This window comes from Hyla sarda, chromosome 6 (assembly GCF_029499605.1).
Source record: "Hyla sarda isolate aHylSar1 chromosome 6, aHylSar1.hap1, whole genome shotgun sequence".
NCBI classification, from domain to species: domain Eukaryota; kingdom Metazoa; phylum Chordata; class Amphibia; order Anura; family Hylidae; genus Hyla; species Hyla sarda.
Genome location: NC_079194.1, coordinates 262,048,670 through 262,064,163, shown reverse-complemented (window position 1 = coordinate 262,064,163; position 15,494 = coordinate 262,048,670). Strand labels below are relative to the sequence as shown.

Sequence of the window (15,494 nt, the reverse complement as noted above, 5' to 3'; positions counted from 1 at the left end):
GTTGCAGCCAGTGGCACAGGAAACATCTCACGAGTAGAAGGAAAAATGGATTCAATAAAATGTCAGCAAATTTTGGATGCTAACTTGATGCCATCTGTGAAAAAGCTGAAGTTAGAGAGGATGGCTTCTACAAATGTATAATGATCCTAAACACACCTCGAAATCCAGACAATTACATCAAGGGGCGTAAACTGAAGGTTTTGCCATGGCCTTCACAATCTCCTGACCTCAACATAATTGAAAATCTATGGCTAGACCTTTAAAGGGGTACTCCTCACCACTAGACATCTTATCCCCTATCCAAAGGATAGGGGATAAGATGTCAGATCGCCGAGGTCCCGCTGCTGTGGACCCCCGGGATCTCTGCTGCTGCACCCACCTGTACCGCTTCCACCTCACATCGGCAACGCTGGAGCCTTCGGATCCCGACCACAATGGCGGAAGAGCGTGACGTCACGACTCTGCCCTGTGTGACGTCACGCCCCGCCCCCTCAATGCAAGTCTATGGGAGGTCCGCCACGCCCCCTCCCATAGACTTGCATTGAGGGGGCCGGGCGTGACGTCACACAGGGCGGAGTTGTGACGTCACGCACGCCGCCATTGTGGTCGGGATCCGAAGCCTCCAGCGTTGCCGTTGTGGGCTGGAAGCGGTACAGGTGGGTGCAGCAGCCGAGATCCCGGGGGTCCCCAGCAGCGGGACCCCGGCGATCTGACATCTTATCCCCTATCCTTTGGATAGGGGATAAGATGTCTAGGGGTGCGGAGTACCCCTTTAAAAGAGCAGTGCATGACAGACAGCCCAGAAATCTCAAAGAACTGGAAGACTTTTGTAAGGAAGAATGGGCAAAGATACCTCAAACAAGAATTGAAAGACTCTTGGCTGGCTACAAAAAGAATTTACAAGCTGTGATACTTGCCAAAGGGGGCAGTACAAGATATTAACTCTGCAGGGTGCCCAAACTTTTGCAGACGCCATTTTTTTTGTTTTGTTATTTTGAAAGTGTAAATGATGGAAATAAAATCTTACTTTGGTTGACATATTATTATAAGAATGTCTAATCTGTAATTTGATGCCTTATGGAGATTTTTCCATCTTTCCTTGGCTTCTTTATGCACATTAAAACAAATTTTTACCTGGGGTGCCTAAACTTTTGATCCCCACTGTATGTATATGTAGTGTTTTACCCCTTTTTGTGTATTGTCGTTTTTTTTTTTTTTTTTAAGGTACATTCACATGGCGGGGGTTTACAGCGAGTTTCCTGCTGGGAGTTTGAGCTGCAGCGGAAAATTTGCTGCATCTCAAACTTGCAGTGAACAACTCGCATGGGGGGGGGGGGGGGGGGCAAACCTCTAGCTGTTGCAAAACTTCAACTCCAAGCATGCCCAGACTGTCCAAGCATGCTGGGAGTTGTAGTTCTGCAACATCTGGAAGGGCTACAGTTTGGACCCCACTGCACAGTGGTCTCCAAACTGTGGCCCTCCAGGTGTTGCCAAACTACAACTCCCAGCATTCCCAGACAGCCTTAGGCTGTCTGGGAATGCTGGGAATTGTAGTTTGGCAACTCCTAGAAGGCAGCAGTGAAGATCACTTACCACAGAACTTCACTGTTGCCTCCTTTCTACCTCCGGTCCCAACACGATTGCTGGTCCCTCGCCTTCTCTCGCTGCAGTCAGGTACTCAGGAATCGCTGAACCCCCCCCCCCCTTCCCCGCCTGTCCCAACACTATTGCTGGTCCCTCGCCTTCTCTCGCTGCAGTCAGGTACTCAGGAATCGCTGAACCCCCCCCCCCCCCTCCCCCCCAGGGGTTTTCACGGGTGACTTCAGCAGCCATCCCGGTCCAGTCCCCGCCCAGCGAGCAGGGGACCGGAATTCCCACAGGTGTACAGTTACGCCCTGTGTCCTTAAGTACCAGGACGTCAGGGCGTACCTGTACACCCTGTGTCTTTAAGTTGTTAAAGAAAAAAAATAAAATAATAAAAAGAGCATGGCTGTCTGGCTGGGCCCCCTAATCTTAGTTTTTGTCTGGGCCCCTGACAGCAGGCCCTCCATTCCTACCCTGATGACAGCCCTGCCCACTGCCATCATAACTTAAAAGCCAGAAAAGCGGGCAGCATGCTGCTCGGCTCCCCTAAGCTAAGATCACTACTATTAAATTCATATTTGCCTTTCAAAGCCCTCATTGGTTGCCTTCGATTGACCAATGAGGGCTTCTGGTGGGAAATATGAACTTGTTATAAAAGGAGCCGTATAGTTTTCTTTACAGTATCTCTGCTCCCTCCAGCCGCCTGCGCCTACAGAGCCGCTGCAGTCACCGCAACTGTCAGCCCCTTATCCCCGCTCACCTCTGCTTCACTACATGCTGCGTACAGTTAACACTACAACTCCCAGCATGTCCTCCCTGTCAGGACATGCTGGGAGTTGTAGTGTTGACTTTACGTAGCATGGAGCGATGCAGATGTGAGCAGGGATAAGTGATGATCATACTGGGCCAAAGGTTAACCTCCCAAACTTCCTAGGCATATAGGCTCGAATACAAACAAACAAACGCTCCAATGTGAAAGTTCGACGTTAAAAAAAAATCCAAGGAAACAGGGTGTAACTCATCAGAGGGAATTGTTCAATCAAGGCACAATGCTCAATGGATGATAAACCATCCCTGCCACCTCAGATCATGATAGTTCTGTCCCAGATGGCTGCTGCTCTCACTGTGTCTGCTAGAAGCGCAGGCAATTCAAATACAAGGAAGATTGCCATAATCAGAGAAGGAGTAAAATAAACTCTGCCAGGGACCAAATTGGCACAGTATACAAATAAAAATATTTATTCTTTACATGTAACACATTTCTGGGTCTATCTGACCCTTCCTCAGACATGATTAAATAATAGAAACATATATCTAACGGTAGGTAAGAAAAATGGAGCACTCACCCGGTCTGTAACTTCAGAGATTCTTCCTGATATTACTTTTAAACCTTTGCCCCTCTAATTTAAAGCTATGTCCTCTTGTAGTTTTTCTTCTTTTAAATATGCTCTCCTCCTTTACCGTGTTGCTTCCCTTTATGTATTTAAAAGTCTCTATCATATCCCCTCTGTCTCTTCTTTCTTCCAAGCTATACATGTTAAGGTCCTTTAACCTTTCCTGGTAAGTTTTTATCCTGCAATCCCTTTAACATATGATGGCAATTCGTTCCAAATAAACAATGGTTAGTTGAAACCATTGGATGTTGAGGGAACCGTGCAATGTAAAGTACCGTATATACTCGAGTATAAGCCGACCCGAGTATAAGCCGAGACCCCTAATTTCAACCCAAAATCCCAGGAAAAGTTATTGACTCGAGTATAAGCCTAGGGTGGGAAATACCTCATCCCCCCTGTCATCATCCAGACCCGTCATTAACATCCTCATCATCATCCCCTTGTCATCATCCCACACATCCCCCCTTCATCATCCTCTTATCCCACACATCCCCCCTTCATCATCCCCTTATCATCCCACACATCCCCCCTTCATCATCCCCTTGTCATCATCCCACACATCCCCCCTTCATCATCCCCTTATCATCCCGCACATCCCCCCCTTCATCATCCCCTTATCATCCCGCACATCCCCCCTTCATCATCCCCTTATCATCCCACACATCCCCCCTTCATCATCCCCTTATCATCCCACACCCCCCCCTTCATCATCCCCACACCCCCCCCTTCATCATCCTCTTCTCATCATTCGCCCTCAGTGGTCTTCAACCTGCGGACCTCCAGAGGTTTCAAAACTACAACTCCCAGCAAGCCCGGGCAGCCATCGGCTGTCCGGGCTTGCTGGGAGTTGTAGTTTTGAAACCTCCGGAGGTCCGCAGGTTGAAGACCACTGCGGCCTTCAACATCATCCAGCCCCCTCTCACCCCCCTTTAGTTCTGAGTACTCACCTCCGCTCGGCGCTGGTCCGGTCCTGCAGGGCTGTCCGGTGAGGAGGTGGTCCGGGCTGCTATCTTCACCGGGGGCGCCTCTTCTCCGCGCTTCCGGCCCGGAATAGAGGCGTTGCCTTGACAATGACGCAGGAGTACGTTGGCAATGAACGTCGTTGTCACGGCAACGTGACTATTCTGAGGCCGGGCCCGAAGCGCTTAGAAGAGGCCTCCCCGGTGAAGATAGCAGCCCGGAACCAGTATCCCACCGGACCACCTCCTCACCGGACAGTCCTGCAGGACCGGACCAGCGCCGAGCGGAGGTGAGTATTCAGAACTAAAGGGGGTGAGAGGGGGCTGGATGATGTTGAAGGCCGCAGTGGTCTTCAACCTGCGGACCTCCGGAGGTTTCAAAACTACAACTCCCAGCAAGCCCGGACAGCCGATGGCTGCCCGGGCTTGCTGGGAGTTGTAGTTTTGAAACCTCTGGAGGTCCGCAGGTTGAAGACCACTGCGGGTGGGGGAGTTCACTCGAGTATAAGCCGAGGGGGGTGTTTTCAGCACGAAAAATCGTGCTGAAAAACTCGGCCTATACTCGAGTATATACGGTATATGAAGTTATACTCCCCTGTCCCCGGCACTCCGGACCATCACCGCTGCCCTGTATGTCTCCCTCCATCGCTGTCGCCGCGTCCCTGGGGTGTCCCCGCCGCTCCGGACCATCTTGGCTTCCTGGGATCCTCGCTCTTCATCGCCGTCATAGTTACATAGTTAGTATGGTTGAAAAAAGGCATACGTCCATCAAGTCCAACCAGGGAATTGAAGGGAAGGGTGTAAGGGGATAAGGGGAAGGGATGTAGTTTTATAATTCTGCATAAGCATTAATGTTATTTTGTTCCAGGAATGTATCTAACCCTGTTTTAAAGCTATTAATTGTTCCTGCTGTGACCAGTTCCTGAGGTAGACTGTTCCATAAATTCACAGTTCTTATGGTAAAGAAGGCGTGTCGCCCCTTTAGAATAAACCTTTTCTTCTCGAGAAGGAGGGAGTGTCCCCTCGTCCTTTGGGGGGGGGGGGGTTTAACCTGGAACAGTTTTTCTCCATATTTTTCGTATATACTTATATACGTTTATCATATCCCCCTTTAAACGTCCCTTCTCAAGACTAAACAATTGTAACTCCTTTAATCGCTCCTCATAGCTAAAATGTTCCATGCCCCATATTAGTTTAGTTGCACGTCTCTGCACCCTTTCCAGCTCCGCAGTGTCCCTTTTATGGACAGGCGACCAAAACTGAACAGCATATTCCAGGTGAGGCCGTACAAATGCTTTATAAAGGGGGAGTATTATGTCCCTGTCCCTCGAGTCCATGCCTCTTTTTATACATGACAATATCTTGCCGGCTTTGGAAGCAGCAGCCTGACATTGCATGCTATTCTGTAGTCTGTGATCTACAAGTACACCCAGATCCTTCTCTACCAGTGACTCTGCCAGTTTAATCCCCCCTAAGACATACGACGCATGCATGTTATTAGTACCCAGATGCATAACTTTTCATTTATCCACATTGAACCTCATTTGCCAAGTGGATGCCCAGACACTTAGTCTATCCAAGTCATCTTGTAACTTATGCACATCCTCTATAGACTGTACCGTGCTACAAAGCTTGGTGTCATCTGCAAAGATAGAAACAGAGCTGTTAATGCCATCCTCTATATCATTGATAAATAAATTAAACAACAGCGGGCCCAGTAAAGAACCTTGGGGTACACCACTAATTACCGGGGACCAATCAGAGTACGAATCATTGACCACCACTCTCTGGGTACGATCCATGAGCCAGTGTTCAATCCAGTTACAAACTAAAGTTTCCAAACCCAAAGACCTTAACTTACCTGTCAGACATCTATGAGGGACAGTATCAAACGCTTTAGCAAAATCCAGAAACACTATATCCACAGCCATTACTCTGTCAAGGCTTCTACTCACCTCTTCATGAAAGCAAATTAGATTGGTTTGACAACTTCTATCCTTAGTAAACCCATGCTGGTTATCACTTATAATACAATTATCCCCTATGTATTTCTGTATGTAATCCCTTATAAGTCCTTCAAACAATTTACCCACAATGCACGTTAAACTTACCGGTCTATAGTTTCCTGGGAAAGACCTAGAGCCCTTCTTGAAGATTGGCACCACATTCGCCTTGCGCCAGTCCCTTGGCACAATACCAGACATCAGAGAATCTCTAAATATCATGAACAAGGGTACAGATATTACTGAACTTGCCTCTCTAAGTCCATCAGGTCCTGGAGATTTGCTTACATTTACTTTACTTAACTTACCTTGTACCATCTCTACATTAAGCCAGTTCAGTACATTACATGATGTGTTACCAGCATTGACCTGTCCAATGTCAGCTCCTCCTTCTTCCATAGTGTATACAGAACTAAAGAACCCATTCAGTAGCTCCGCCTTCTCTTGATCGCCTGTGACAACCTCCCCATTATCATTATTAAGGGGTCCTACATGCTCTGTCCTTGGTTGCTCACGTTGCTGCGCACACCGCTCCTATTGGATGATGGGACGGTGTGCGCGACAACGTGATGACAACGAAGGAGAGCGACGGCGATGCAGGGGATCCTGAAAAGGATGGTCCGGAGCGGCGGGGACAGGTGAGTGATCATCACCGAACCACACGGGGCACCGTAAACAGCTATCCTGCAGCAGCTAATGCAGTCTGCGCTGCCGGATAGCAGTTTATGTGATGGCCCCGACATACAATGTATGTTGATGCTGCCTTCAACATGCGATGGCCTCTGAGAGGCCATCGCATGTTGAAATGATCGTTTGTCAGGGCCATCGTAGGTCGGGGGTCACTGTACTGGTTTAGTAGCTCTTCTTTGAACTCTCTCTAGAGTATCTACATCCTTTTGGATAAATCCAAAGAAGCAGCAGCACACAAGGTATACGGTGCAAAAAAAGTATGTGGTTTTATTGCATCAGTGCATACAGAGCAACGTTTCTGCGACCTCCTCGTCGCCTTTCTCAAGCTTGAGAAAGGCGACGAGGAGGTCGCAGAAACGTTGCTCTGTATGCACTGATGCAATAAAACCACATACTTTTTTTGCACCGTATACCTTGTGTGCTGCTGCTTCTTTGGATTTATCTATTGGGATCCCGAACCAAGGCTCCTACACAGCGTGCACCAGCTACCTGAAGTACTATCTGGTTGTGCTGCTCTCCTGGGATATTTACATCCTTTTGGAGATATGGCCTCCAGTACTGCGCACAATACTCCAAGTGAGGTATTACCAGTGTTCTGTACAGCGGCATGAGCACTTCTCTCTTTCTACTGCTTATACCTCTCCTTATACATCCAAGCATTCTGCTAGCGTTTCCTGCTGCTCTATTACATTGTCTTCCTACCTTTATGTCTTCTGAAATAATTACTCCTAAATCCCTTTCCTCAGATACTGAGGTCAGGACTGTGTCAAATATTCTATATTCTGCCCGAGGGTTTTTACGCCCCAGGTGCATTATCTTGCACTTATCCACATTAAATTTCAGTTGCCAAAGTTCTGACCATTCTTCTAATTTGCCTAAATCCTTTTCCATTTGGCATATCCCTCCAGGAACATCAACCCTGTTACATATCTTTGTGTCATCAGCAAAAAGACATACCTTACCATCGAGACCTTTTGCAATATCACTAATGAAGATATTAAATAAGATTGGTCCCAGTACAGATCCCTGAGGTACCCCACTGGTAACAAGACCTTGCTCTGAATATTCTCCATTGACTACAACCCTCTGTTGTTTATCACTCAGCCACTGCCTAATCCACTCAACAATATGGGAGTCCAAGCTCCGTGACTGTAGTTTGACAAGTCTTCTATGTGGGACAGCGTCAAAAGCCTTACTAAAATCTAGATATGCAATGTCCGTCTACTACCATCTATTATTTTAGTCATCCAGTCAAAAGAATCAATAAGATTAGTTTGACATGATCTCCCTGAAGTAAACCCATGTTGTTTTTCATCTTGCAATCCATGGGATTTTAGATGTTCCACAATCCTATCCTTTAACAGGGTTTCCATTAATTTCCCCAATATTGATGTCAGACTTACTGGCCTATAGTTGCTTGATTCCTCCCTACTACCTTTTCTTGTGAATGGGATCGACATTTGCTCATTTCCAATTTTCCGTGACGACTCTTGTTACCAGTGATTGGTTAAATAAATCTGTTAATGGTTTTGCTAGCTCACCACTAATCTCTTTTAATAATTATTAATTATAATAATTATAATCATTTTGGGTGTATCCCATCAGGCCCCTGTGACTTATTTGTCTTCACTTTAGACAACAAATGTAGAACCTCTTCCTCTGTAAAGATACATTCATCAAATCATTCATTAGTCTTCCTCCCTAATTGAGGTCCTTTTTCTTTTTCATCTGTAAAAACTGAAGTATTCATTAAAGGGGTATTCCAGGCAAAAACTTTTTATATATATCAACTGGCTCCAGAAAGTTGAACAGATTTGTAAATTACTTCTATAAAAAAATTCTTAATCCTTTCAGTACTTATGAGCTTCTGAAGTTAAGGTTGTTCTTTTCTGTCTAAGTCCTTTCTGATGACACCTGTTTCGGCGAAATGCCCAGTTTGCAAGCAAATCCCCATAGCAAACCTCTTCTAAACTGGGCGTTTCCCGAGACAGGTGTCATCAGAGAGCACTTAGACAGAAAATAAGAACCTTAACTTCAGAAGCTCATAAGTACTGAAAGGATTAAGAATTTTTTAAGTAATTTACAAATCTGTTTAACTTTCTGGAGCCAGTTGATATATATATATATATATATATATATATATATATGTTTTTTGCCTGGAATACCCCTTTAAGGCAGTTGGCTAGCCCTTTATTCTCTTCTACATACCTTCCTTCCTTTGTTTTTAATTTAGTTATTCCTTGTTTTAATTTCCTTTTTTCATTTATATATCTGAAGAATGTCTTATCCCTTTTTTTTCACAGACTGAGCTAGTTTTTCTTCTGCCTGCGCTTTTAAAAGTTCTTAACTTGCTTGGCCTCTTTCTGCCTAGTCTTGTAGATTTCCCTATCTTCATTGCTCTGGGTTGTCTTATAATTACTAAATGCTAGCTTTTTTTTTTTTTTTTATGATTTTGGCCACTTCTGCGGAGTAAGACAGTGGTCTCTTTCTTTTTCTGCTTTTACTGACAAGTCTAATGCAATTTTCTGTTGCCTTCAATAGGACGGATCAAAAACGGATTAGAAAAAATGGGTGCAAACGGAGACATTAAAGGCACATCCATTTTCAATCCATTACTCAGACTTCAATGTTAAATATATAATATCCGTTTCTATTCCGTTATTTTTGACGAGAGAAAATACAGCATGCAGCATCTTTTCCCTGTAAAAAAGAAACTGAAGAGGAAGCAAATGGGTGATAAAGGATTGTAAAAAAAAATCCCATTGACATCAATGTGATTCTTTTACAGCTGTTTGCAACCCGTTTGAAAAATTATCAACCAGATTAATAATGGGCATTTATTAACATGGGCAGTAATGTGAACGAGCCCTAACAAAGATTTGTAACATTCTGTTTTCATGGTGTCATTATGGGTTATTGAAAGGGGGGAGTCATGGAATTTTTTCATTTATTTAATATAAGTCCGCAACATAACAAAATGTGAAAAAGTGAAAAGGTCTGAAGACTTTCCAAATGCATTGTATATGCATTTCAGTTCGTAACATACAATTCAGGCATACAGGGAGATTGTAACCGGGTACTTATACAGTTGGATCCTATTGACATTAAGGCCAGGTTCACACAGGATTGTGGAATTTCCGCAGGATATCCGGCAGACTGCGCTAGGAAAGAGTAGACTGCATTGCCGCCCCCATAGACGGCAATGCATTTCTGGGTGGCTCTTTTGAGAGATCTGCTCAGAAATGCATTGCCGTCTATGGGAATGGCAATACAGTCTGCGCGGTCCTAGTGCCACAGTCTTGATATCCAGCAGAAATTCTGCCTGGAGATTCCACAGTGTGAACCCAGCCTTAAAGTAAAACTCCTATGCACACAGTATATGTCTCTGAATATCGCAGCCTATGTTTCTTGTTTTGGTTTAGTTTTCTTAAACAACGGAGGTCATATACTACAGGAGTCAATCATCAGCCATGTTTTGTTATTGCAGCTTGTTTCTGCAGTCATTTGGAACCACATTTAAGAAAATGCCCATCTGAACAAGTAAAGCTAGAAATGTTTATGTACAGTATACTTGATCCACTGATGAATAATGTAATTCTGTTGTAGGTCCGGATGTTAGCTGACCCATGTGGAGACTTTGCCAAGGTAATTGCAATGTATCTTGAATTGCGACCTATAAATAACTAGAGCAATGTCTGTAGTTATGACTGCTATCTAACCAGTGCGTGTACAGTATATAATGGAGGCTTGAGCACTGGGAATTAAAATCAAATGACCCAGAGGAAGCGAATTGTAATGTGCTTTGCTCCCGGCCTCCATGACTACTTAGTGTTCATTAGTATACCCAATGTGGTGGATTAAAATATAGATTTTTTTCCAGTACTTAGGTCAGTTCACAAAACACAGACATGGTAGGAAAACTTATTATGATGCCTTTTATACTTGGTTTGGTTTTATGCCCTCTAAAGGGCTCGTCCTATCGGGACAACTACTGTCTGTTTGCCTTACCTTGCATGGGAACTAGATAGAAGGGGAACTCCTTCTGTAAATCAAGATGGGGGACCATTTACAAGCAGTGGCTCTTGCCCTGGTGGACTTGTTGTCTATGTACTACATGGATGGACATAAACCTGAAGTGGAATTACCTACATCTGTTAAAATGAGTAGAGAACCCACGGGTGGAATATCCCATTGGTATGCTGCTAATTGATGGACTGCCTCTTTAGCTAGATGTGCATTTTATTTGTATAATGGTGTTATGTAAATCTGTTGAATGCACATGAACCTTATGTGCATTCAGTGTTTTCTTGCATTGATCTGTTCTCTTCTGGCTAGCTGTGGCAGGAGTAGGCTAGTGGTTCACTCTTTATATTGTGTTCCCAGGCTGCTGGATTAGTGCTGGACAAGAAGGAGCTAGAAGATCTCTTTGGAAATAAGCGTTGCAAAAGGTGAGCCCGACTGGAGCTGAGAAAATACATACAGTGGTCATTCAACCTACAATGACATTTCACTGGTAAAACAACTGACTAGTTGTCTAGTAGCGCCTTCCTACAGTACAGGGAGGTACTACATATTCTGTACTACTCTTTATCTGTCAAAACCAAACACACGGATGGTGGGTATATGGTGCAGATATGGATAATACCAATGTATGCAATCAAACCCCAAGCTATGAGGGAGACAGTAACCTAGGGTGGGGAAATTAACCCCTATTGTAACCCTGTATAGACTATATAGGACCTATAAGTATGCTGCCGTCCGCAGTTATAAACACACACAACCTACAAAGAAGCACTGCAGCAGACAAAGGGTGTGCAAAAATATAAAGCCTTTAGACATGGCAAATATCACACAGTAAAAAGGATAAAATCAGGGATGAGAGCAACTGAAATGGAGATAGTACAAAGTAAATCACATGATATAGTACAATGAGTAAAGTGAATAGAGGGCATGCCAGCAGTATTGATACATCTCACATACAAATAAAGTGCATATTGGTTGTGGCATCTGCCAAACAAAAGTGCAATAATGACATAGAACAACAAAACAGCAGCAATACCCACATAAACAGCACTGGCAATAGGAAAGCGTCCACCCTACGATCATTTCAGAGCTATGTCCTTCTACCGTGGGTGGATAATAAAGGCTTATTTGTGCCAGGATTAGCTGCTCCTTTGAACTCAGGTGACGGCAGCTCTATTTAACTTTTTTGGGACACTGTGTGTACTGTACAGGACTTTTATATGTAATGACTTGTTTTATGTGTAGTAATCTACTTATACTTAAACCAATTACATGGTTACATAGTTAGTTACATAGAATTATGGTTTTAAGTTAAAATGGAACCAATTAACCCCTTAAAGGAAAACTGTCAGCCCATTCACCCACACTAAACCTTATACACTGGGTTATAGTGTGGGACAGGAGTCCAATGAGGGTTCACTTACTTAAATATGTCCAGTAGGTCCTGAGATATGTACCCCAGAAGATCCACTGCTAAATTCAGTGAATTGCGCAGTAGGAGCGGGGCTTTATGCTTAATTTACATATTCATTGTCTATGACTCCACATCCTAGTGAAGTGGAGTCACTAAGCTCCGCCCCCACTGGGCGATTCACTGAACCAGCACATCAGGACGTACATTTACATCCACTGTCGTCAAAGGAAAACTGTCAGCCTGTTCACCCACACTATAACCCAGTGTATGTGGGTGAACAAGCTGACAGTTTTCCTTTAACTACAATGGACATAAATGTACGTCCTCATTAACTGGTACTTGGCGCACCAGGACAAACATTTACGTCCTGTGCATAACCTCGAGCAATCAGCAGACGGGGACCCGTTGGTAATGGCGGACATCAGCGATTGCGCTGATTTCCGCCATTAACCCCGCAGATGCTGAGATCCATACAGATCGCGGCAGTGTGGCTATTGAAATGGATGATCTGATCCACCGTGGCACGGCCAGGGGGGAATCAGATGAGCTAAGATGGCGGCCAGAGGTACCCTCACCTGCCTCCACTGCTCTCCTGGGGTCTTCTGCTCTGGTCTGCCTCCCAGCAGACCAGAGCAGAAGATCGCTGATAATACTGATCAGTGCTATGCCTATGCATAGCACTGAACAGTATTAACAATCTAATGGTTGCTATAGATAGTCCCCCTATGGGTACATAATGAGTTAAAAATTAAAAGTAAAAAAAAAAAAATAGAAAAATCCCCTCCCCCAATAAAAATTACTAAAGTCCAAAATTGCTTTTTTTTTTTTGGTCACATCACATTCACAGAAAATTATAAAAAGCAATCAAATAGCCACATATACACAAAAGTGGTACTAAAAAATATACAGGACATGGTGCAAAAAATGAGCCCTCACACATCGCCGCATACAAAAAATGAAAAAGTTATAGGTGGTCAAAATAGAGCAATTTTAAACATACTGATTTTGCAAAAAAGTTTGAGATTTTTTAAAAGCAGTACAATAAAAGAAAAGTATATAATCATGGGTATCATTTTAATCAATACGATTAAAATGATACCCATAATTATATACTTTTCTTTTATTGTACTGCTTTGGCCCACAGAATAAAGAAAACGTGTAATTTTTACTGTAAAGTTACAGCGTGTAAAATGAAACCCTCCAATATTTTTCAAAATTGCGGTTTTAATCTTCCCTCACAAAAATTTTTTTGGGCCATACTTTTTATGGTAAAATGAGAGGCATCATTACAAAGTACAATTGGTTGCGCAAAAAACAAGCCCTCATATGGGTCTGTGGATGGAAATCTAAAAAAAAGTTATGGATTTTAGAAGGCGAAGAGGAAAAAACAAAAATGCAACAATAAAATAATAGAATTGGCCTGGTCCTTAAAGGGGTACTCCGGTGCTTAGACATCTTATCCCCTATCCAAAGGATAAGATGCCTGATCGCGAGAGTCCCGCCGCTGGGGACCCCTGTGATCTTGCACGCGGCACCCCGTTTGTAATCAGTCCACGAAGCGTGTTCGCTCCGGGACTGATAACCGGCGACTACAGGGCGGCAGCGTGTGACGTCACGCCCCCCCTCCCCCCCGTGTGATGTCACGCTCCGCCCCTCAATGCAAGCCTACGGGAGGGGGCGTGATAGCTGTCACGCCCCCTCCTGTAGGCTTGCATTGAGGGACGAAGCGAGACATGGGGCGGGGGCGTGACGTCACACGCCGCCCGCCCTGTAGTCGCCGGTAATCAGTCCCGGAGCGAACACGATCCGGGGACTGATTACAAACAGGGCGCTGCGTGCAAGATCACGGGGGTCCCCAGGGGCGGGAGACTCTCGATCAGGCATCTTATCCCCTATCCTTTGGATAGGGGATAAGATGTCTAAGCACCGGAGAACCCCTTTAAGGCCAAAATGGGCTGCGTCGTTAGTTAGTGATCGTCTAGTTAGAAACATTAAAGGGGTATTCCAGGCAAAACCTTTTTATATTTATTTATATATATAATTTATACAGAAAACAACAACTCAACTTCAGAAGCTAATAACTATTGGAAGGATTAAGATTTTTTTAATAGAAGTAATTTACAAATCTATTTAACTTTCCGGAGCCAGTTGATATAAAAAAAAAAAAAAAGTTTTGGCCTGGAATACCCCTTTAAGTTCTCCTAGACACTTATAGCAGTAGTGAGAATGTAGTTATAAGCAGCCTCTCCCCAGCTAAGGCTAGGTTCACATCAGCTCCATCGCAGACTCCATTTTTGACACAAAAGACTGAGCCGAATGGTCTGTTGCACAACGAATGGGTCCTGACTGATCCCATTGACTTTTATGGTCCCTGAACAGAGCTACAATGCAGATTTGAACCTAGCCTAAGATAAACCGTCCACCTTTACTAATAGTTGTTGTTTTTTTTTTTTTTATTTGTTCAAAGACTCTAAAATGACAGCAGTGTGATGGATAATACTAGACATTTCCCTTAGTTCTGGATCTGCAGCTCCTATGCAGACAATGGGGGAGATTTATTAACACCTGTGCAGAGAAAAAGGGGACCAGTTTCCCAAAGCAACCAATCAGATCTCTTCTTAATTTTTAATAAGGCCTCTGAAAAATAAGCAATCTGATTACTATGGAAAACTGGTCACATTTCTCTGCACAGCTTTTCTTAAAGCTACCCCATGGGCCCTAAAAAGTAAAGGGAAGGAGGAGGAGGGCAGTATGACTGCAGGATTATTGTTACCGTGAAGAGACCTAGGTCTGCAAAGGGGCTGTAGAAACAACACAACAGTAACTGTTTTTTTTTTTTTTTTTTGGATTACAACCTATTAACATTTTAATTGTTTTTGCCTAGTCTTAAAAGACCGCTTATGTTACTTTTCCTATCTCCTTAGGTTTTCTCTTATTGTTGAAGGTGGAAAGGTGAAAGCCGTTAATGTAGAAGAAGATGGGACTGGTCTGACATGCAGTCTGGCTGGGAATATAACATCTCAGTTGTAAGGTTACACATGGGGTTACTTATCTTCAGCTACTTGGGATAATACTGAGTAGCATTCTAGAATTATCAGTGTCTTTATCATTGGTGTAACAGGCCATAATACATAATAAAGACAATACTTCTACCTAAAATGTACCGCCTCTTGTGTCATTTCCATGCACCATACCTCACCAGAGCAGAGGTCTGAAATATCTCATCCACACACACAAAAAACCCTCACAAATAATCTTTACAGAAATTGGCCTTTGCTTTTATATCTGCAGCATGGTAGTTTTTGTGTTTATGCTCTGAAGATTTATTGCAGATTGTTCTCATTGATTCAGCGGGAAGCTCAAATTTTTCTATTACTCGGCCCTGTTAAAGATTTTTCAGTTTTTTTTTTTAGCTCTACCCATAGCT

The 15,494-nt window shown here is 43.9% G+C and overlaps 1 protein-coding gene across 1 annotated transcript in view; it reads left to right on the top strand.

Annotated features, from left to right (window-relative positions):
* The window catches only part of PRDX5 (peroxiredoxin 5), a 41,934-nt gene extending 26,708 nt beyond the window's left edge, over positions 1 to 15,226 (top strand). The window contains exons 4-6 of the mRNA XM_056527153.1: positions 10,237 to 10,275; positions 11,014 to 11,078; positions 14,992 to 15,226. Coding sequence (XP_056383128.1) covers positions 10,237 to 10,275; positions 11,014 to 11,078; positions 14,992 to 15,097 — 210 coding nt within the window. The 3' untranslated portion in view covers positions 15,098 to 15,226. The remainder of the gene's footprint in view (positions 1 to 10,236; positions 10,276 to 11,013; positions 11,079 to 14,991) is intronic.
* The last annotated feature ends 268 nt before the right edge of the window (positions 15,227 to 15,494 follow it).